Source organism: Lactuca sativa, chromosome 3 (genome assembly GCF_002870075.4).
Source record: "Lactuca sativa cultivar Salinas chromosome 3, Lsat_Salinas_v11, whole genome shotgun sequence".
In the NCBI taxonomy this organism is placed as follows: Eukaryota; Viridiplantae; Streptophyta; class Magnoliopsida; order Asterales; family Asteraceae; genus Lactuca; species Lactuca sativa.
In genome coordinates, this window is record NC_056625.2 from 39,718,001 (window position 1) to 39,725,058 (window position 7,058).

Here is a 7,058-nt window from a genome sequence, read left to right on the forward strand (position 1 = left end):
TCAATGGAAGATGATGAAATAAGAAGTTTTATATTCAAGGAAGAAGATGTGCTAGTTTTGATTAGAAAATTAAGATGGGATGATGGTGCCGTTTGAAGGAGGTGGAGTTATAAGTGCCATAGTATACACATATATGGTGGATTTAAGTTTTGATGTTCATCGTAGCCTATAAGACGACTGAAGTAATGGCGAAAAACAATTTTAGGAAGATGATTTGCAGGTCGATTTATCTCTCTTCTTTGCTACCAGATTACACAAATAAGGAGACCCCCAAAACCCTTATTCTTTCATCTTTTTACGAGAGAGAGAGAGAGAGAGAGAGAGAGAGAGAGAGAGAGAGAGAGAGAGAGAGAGAGAGAGAGAGAGAGAGAGAGAGAGACCTTTTTCTCAATTTTAATTAATGAAAAACATTTGAACAAATATAAAAAAAATTAAAAACATATATAAGGGTATAATAGTCTTTTTATGTTGATAGAGACCAAAAAACAATAAAAATATCCAATTTTGGACCAGTGATGCACCAACATTTCGTTTTGGACCAAAACCATAGAATTTTGGCAGGTAGAAGAACCATTTTTTCAATTTTATCTAAAATAATAATATAATGTTTGTTTTTAACATATTTAAGGATAATATTTATGTTTTCGGAGGTCCAAGAAACCAACTATCAAAGGTTGTGCAAGTTACAAAGATAATATTAGTCATTTTCACATCAATAAAATGTTTTTATTATTTAAAATAATAATATAGTAACTTTTGTGAAAATACTAATATTAGGAGTAAAAAAAACTAAATCGATCCAAAAGAAACCAAAAAAATGCAATAGACCAAAACCAAAAAAACCGAAGCAAATACAAAAAACGATGGTGCAATTTGTAATTTGGCAAAAACCGAACCACAACACTATAATATCATATATTAAAATATTAAATAGTTTATATATATATATATATATATATATATATATATATATATATATATATATATATAAAATTTATTTATTGATATTTATTTGACTTTGACTAAAATAAATCATGATAATTTAGTTCGTGTTAATCTGTTCGAAGATTAAACATTATCCTAACACTTGTTGAATTGTTGCAACTCCCACCAAGCCGGAAATTCCATTTTGATTTGACTATTTACTTGTTCGATTCATTGTTTGCTTCCATTGTTACGATTAAAGCAATTTATGTTTGTGTCCTTGAAATTGTTATTGTCATTGTTCTTGCAAGAACTTTGGGTGGTCACTTGCGGTTTTAAAAGTACCACTTAGAAAATCGCATTATTTCTTTGTGTGATTTAAAACCGAAACTGTACCACATAAAACCGTATCGCTGTAAAACCGCAAAATAAAAACGCTTGAAAACCCACAGATCATGATTTTAAAATTACTTTCAGATGGTTTGATTTTGACTCAAAATCACACTAAACCTCAACCTATTCACTAAACATATATATATATATATATATATATATATATATATATATATATATATATATATATATATATATATATATATATATATATATATATATATATATATATATATATAATTATTTTATTTTATATCTTTTTTTTTTTTTTTTAATAAAAAAAGTTAGAATAAGAAGGTGAAGCACTCCGATGAATGATCTTCTTTCACGCATACTGATAGATACAAGCGAATATAAGATGTGCTGATGTGCATATATTATGATTTCTTTCACTTTGATCCAGTCGTGAGTTCATCAAGCTGTAGTACAAGTGAAGGCACATAATTGGTTGTAGCTCGCATGTTTGATTCAAGAAAACAGTCTCGTATTTATCAAATTGGCCAAACCCTAATCCTATTATGATGAGATGATTTTGATTTGGTGAACCCTTTGAGAAAATAATGACTGGGAACGAGTTTCGATTCTTCTTGTCTTGCGACATCAATCTTCCGGTTACTTTCAGAATCGAAAAGTTAGAAGGGCATTTACCTTCGACTAATTCCACTAATCCAGGTGAATTTCCTTGCAATTCCCGTCATTTAATTTGAATTAGCGTTTACGAAGCCCTAATACGATTTTTGGTATCTGTTAGAGTTCATTATTCATTCAATTTCGTACGAATTGAAGGGACCAGATATTTATGGGAGACGTATTTTATGAAGAGTTCACGCTACTGAATTTTTCATTTTTGACAATAATAGGATATAGGTAGAAATGAGATTGAATTTTTTTTTTGATCATCAGTAAGTTTCATTTTTGTTTAGGAAGGAAATAAATTCTGAGTAATTCGGTAAACCTACTTGATGTGCGTGAACTCGAACATCAAAATCTACCCCATGCCCCCACCAAAAAAGCATTCATATGTCAAATTTATGAGTACCCATGCTTGAATATGCAGCTGATATAGGTAACATCGTTGAAGACAAAAAACCAGAGCTATATGTTGAATGTGCATTGTACATTGATGGTGCTCCATTTGGGCTTCCCATGAGAACCAGGTTTCTGTAGCAAGCTCTATGTATTCTTGTGTATTTATCTTTTCTTTTCAACTTCATTCTAAATTAATGATTAACTATGTTCAGACTAGAGTCTTCTGGTCCACCTTTCTGCTGGGGTGAACTCATTACATTGAGTACCAAATATAGAGACTTAACTACAAACTCTCAACTTGCAGTAACTGTAAGCTATCAGTTTCACTATTTTTTCAAGATTTATAAGACTTTCATATTGGTAAAACCAAGATTTTCCAATTTGTTTATTGTTCAATCCCATTTATTGTAGGTTTGGGATGTTTCATGTGGGAAAAATGAGGGACTAATTGGTGGAGCTACCATTCATCTCTTTAATATGAAAAAACAACTCAAAACTGGGAAACACAAACTTAGGCTTTGGCAAGGAAAGGAAGCAGATGGATCTATTCACTCTACAACTCCTGGAAAGGTTTTGTTTTTCTTACCATGATCTTTAAACACAACATTATGTTTTTAGCTTTTTACTTTTTACTTTTTACTGCTCAAAATTGCTCACTGGTCTATTTTTTTTACCCTGTGTAGGTTCCTAAAGATGAACGTGGGGAGTTGGAGCGTTTGGAGAAGCTTGTGAATAAGTATGAAAGGGGTCAAATCCAGCGAGTTGACTGGTTGGATCGTCTTGCTTTTAAATCCATGGATAAGATTAAGGATCTTGAAAGCAGTAAAAATGGAAGTTCTCATTTGTTTGTGCTCATTGATTTCTGTAGTTTTGAACATCGAGTTGTTCTTCAGGTGTGTGGTTTTATCAATTCTATGTTAGTTTGACCCAAAACTATGTTGGTTTTTTGACTTTTTCTGTTTTGACATGTTAGGAGTCTGGGCCAAATTTGTTAATACCCGCATCTATAGCTTCAACTAATGAACTAGTTACTGTGTGGGACCCGGAACTTGGAAAAATCAACCCCTCTGAACACAAGCAATTAAAGCTTGCAAGGAGTTTGAATCGTGGTATCATTGATAGAGATCTTAAGCCCAGTTCTACTGAAAGAAAGTAAGGGTCTGTTTCTTTTTGACTTAATTGACTTAATGGGTTAAGCACTAAATCTGGACATCTATACTTTGTTGTTTCTTTTTGATGTAATCTGGACAGAATGACTAAATGGGTCTAGCCAAAAACTTGACTTAATGTATTAAGACACTAACCCTTTACCTTTTTGCTCTTCTTCTTTATTCCTACTAACTCCTTTACTTTTCTAAATGTACTATGTATGGAATATAATTGGTCAAAATCTTGTTTTTTAGGTCAATACAGAGAATACTTAAGTACCCACCAACACGAACATTGAGTGGTGATGAAAGACAATTATTATGGAAATTCCGGTTTTCATTAATGTCCGAAAAAAGAGCTTTAACAAAGTTTCTTCGATGTGTTGAGTGGAGTGATGTTCAGGTACATATGCATATTATGATATTTATATTATATTATATTGTTCTCCTGTATTTCAGTATAATCTTTCTTCTTTTAGGAAGCAAAACAGGCGATTGAATTGATGGGTAGATGGGAAATGATTGATGTATGCGATGCATTAGAGCTCCTGTCTCCTGTTTTCGAGAGTGAAGACGTATGCAATAATCAATAAATGAATCTCCTTTTATTAAACTTCAATCCTTGACCAGTTTTATTTTGACTGTTGACTTTTCAACAGGTTCGTGCACATGCTGTTCGTGTTCTTGAAAGAGCCGATGATGAAGAACTACAATGTTATTTACTTCAATTGGTTCAAGCTTTGAGATTTGAACGCTCAGACAAATCCCGTCTTTCTCAATTCCTTGTGCAACGATGTATGAAAAAAAAAATCTTAAATAACATTTTTTTTTCAATAATTTACTTATTTCTAGAATTCAACATTGTTGTTAATAAAATTTTGCAGCATTGTCCAACATTGAGCTTGCTAGCTTCCTTAGATGGTATGTGGCTGTTGAACTTCATGATCCTGCGTATGCAAAACGTTTTTACTCTTCATATGAGATGCTGGAGGAGAATATGATCAAGGTGTGGATTCTATCTAATTCTTTTGAATAAATAGTTACAAGTGAATACATGAATGGGTTTTGATTTTTACAGTTGGGAATGGGTGGGGCGGGTGATGGTGGAGATGGGTTTAAGTTGTGGCAGAGTTTGGTTCGGCAGACTGAACTGACAGCTCAGCTGTGTTCTATAATGAGAGATGTGAGGAATGTAAGGGGAGGAACTCAGAAGAAGATTGAAAAACTCCGGCATCTGCTTTCCGGCCTTCTTTCCGAACTTACGTATTTCGAGGAGGTAATATGTGTTTGGTTTGCCGAGTATAAAAGGAATTGGAATCTTGGATTCCATTCCGTGGTGTGTTTGGTTGTTGAACCAACGGAAATGAATGAATCTGGGGGGATTCCTTCAAAGTTTATGTTTTATGGACTTTGTCATATGTTTCTTTGATGAATTTACAAAGCAAATACAAATAAATAAAGGGTATTTTAGTCATTTGACACAATTTACGTTCTTATTTCTTTGATAGATTTACAAACCAAACATAAAACAAGATTACGGTTCCTTTGTCAGATTCCATTCCTTCGTAAAACATGATACAAGTGTATTATAAGTTCCTTGAGCACTTTCTTATTAAAAATTTAAAAATAGTTAGAGACATTTATTGTATTATATATATTTATATGACGACATATTTTATAGCCTATACGATCACCTTTGGCACCGATTGTTCTTATCACGGGGATTATTCCATCAGACTCATCAATATTCAAAAGTGCTTTGCATCCTTTACGCCTTGCATTTAGAACAGCCAACGGTGGATGCTTAAAGATCATTTTCAAGAAAGGGGATGATCTTCGTCAAGATCAATTGGTATTTTTTTTTTTCCTTTTTTTTAAAAGAAAAAAGCCCTAACAGATACATACAGGTGAGTGCGCATCTGATTATTAATTAGATGTGGTGATGATATTCATGTAGGTTGTTCAGATGGTATCACTCATGGATCGACTACTTAAACTGGAAAATCTTGATCTGCATTTGACACCATACAGAGTGTTAGCCACTGGACACGATGAAGGCATGATGGAATTCATACCTTCCAAATCTCTTGCTCAGGTGCTGCTGCAATCATATCATATCTTCTTGCTAAATAAATAAATAAATAAAGGCTAAGGAAATTAGTAGGTTGTTACTAATTGGATATATATATATATATATATATATATATATATATATATATATATATATATATATATATATATATATATTTATGTATTATACAGATCCTATCAGAACACCGAAGTATAACAAGCTACTTACAGAAGTTTCATCCAGACGAAGAGGGACCCTTTGGGATAACCGCCACCTGTCTCGAAACATTCATCAAAAGCTGTGCTGGCTACTCAGTCATCACCTACATACTCGGCATTGGAGACAGGTGTCACTCTCACTCAATCTTTCCATATTTTTTATTTTATATAATATATATAATATTATTTATTTTAAATCAACAGGCATCTGGACAATCTTCTGCTTCGAGACGATGGTCGTCTTTTTCATGTTGATTTTGGTTTTATTTTGGGTCGTGATCCAAAACCCTTCCCACCACCTATGAAGCTCTGTAAAGAAATGGTGGAGGCTATGGGAGGGGCAGAAAGGTAATTTCCAACAATTATTATTAAAAAGCCTGTGGTGTGGTGACTTTTTATTTAGTTTTGTTTTTTCTCGTGCAGCCAATATTATACGCGATTTAAATCGTATTGCTGTGAGGCGTATAATATCCTGCGGAAATCAAGTAATTTGATATTGAACCTTTTTCATTTAATGGCGGGGTCTAATATTCCCGATATAGCTTCTGATCCTGAAAAGGGCATTTTAAAGGTAAATAAATGCTATAACTAATAATTATTCAGAGCTTATTTATATATTTTCTGTTGTTGTATGTATAGCTTCAAGAGAAATTTCGGTTGGATTTGGATGATGAAGAGTGTATCCATTTTTTTCAAGATCTTATAAACGAAAGTGTCAGTGCTTTGTTCCCGCAGATGGTTGAAACTATTCATCGTTGGGCACAATACTGGAGATGATTATTTTTACTGCTGCTTCACCTTATTTCCCCATATATTATAATATGACCCGTGTAAATAATAATACACATATTTACATATATATTATTGGTTTAAATTATTTTGTAAAAAGGTTGGCATGCTTTATGTTGTGAACTTGTAAAGTTTTTACTTTTTTAGTTTCTAAGTATTGCCACCTGCCAAATAAATTATCATCCATCAAGTCACTCAACTTGATCTTGGCTGTTAGGAAATTATTATTATTCAAAATTGCCAACTATAACGTTGTGTAAGAATAATAATACTTCCAAAACTTCTAATCAAGTTTCATAGTTTCTAATTTTATTTGTTTCTATTATTTTCCGCTATTAAAATTATAGTTTAGTAGTTTACTACCCCTAACACAATATAATAATAGAAAGGTTTAACTGAATATATGGTGATGTAAGTTTGTGGTTACAATATTTTCTGTTTGGTTAGTTGTGAATCAGTTTGTTCGGTTAAAACCAACCTACTTTG

The 7,058-nt window shown here is 32.5% G+C and overlaps 1 protein-coding gene across 1 annotated transcript; it reads left to right on the top strand.

Annotated features, from left to right (window-relative positions):
• Window positions 1-1,632: 1,632 nt before the first annotated feature.
• On the top strand, window positions 1,633-6,695 carry LOC111906428 (phosphatidylinositol 3-kinase, root isoform). The gene is made up of 17 exons (XM_023902189.3): window positions 1,633-1,989; window positions 2,375-2,474; window positions 2,559-2,655; window positions 2,758-2,916; window positions 3,030-3,239; window positions 3,320-3,498; window positions 3,750-3,897; window positions 3,974-4,069; window positions 4,154-4,289; window positions 4,379-4,500; window positions 4,573-4,770; window positions 5,176-5,346; window positions 5,452-5,589; window positions 5,757-5,911; window positions 5,988-6,131; window positions 6,207-6,354; window positions 6,423-6,695. The coding sequence occupies exons 1-17, from the start codon at window positions 1,878-1,880 to the stop codon at window positions 6,558-6,560; spliced, it is 2,451 nt and encodes an 816-aa protein (XP_023757957.1). The 5' UTR covers window positions 1,633-1,877; the 3' UTR covers window positions 6,561-6,695.
• The last annotated feature ends 363 nt before the right edge of the window (window positions 6,696-7,058 follow it).

What these genes read in the sequence shown, in the direction of transcription:
- LOC111906428 (XM_023902189.3), top strand. Translation starts at nt 1,878, where the DNA reads ATGACTGGGAACGAGTTTCGATTCTTCTTGTCTTGCGACATCAATCTT. An exon ending in AACATCGAGTTGTTCTTCAG is followed by an intron (nt 3,240 to 3,319) that starts GTGTGTGGTTTT and finishes TTGACATGTTAG; the next exon opens with GAGTCTGGGCCAAATTTGTT. An exon ending in AACTTACGTATTTCGAGGAG is followed by an intron (nt 4,771 to 5,175) that starts GTAATATGTGTT and finishes CATATTTTATAG; the next exon opens with CCTATACGATCACCTTTGGC.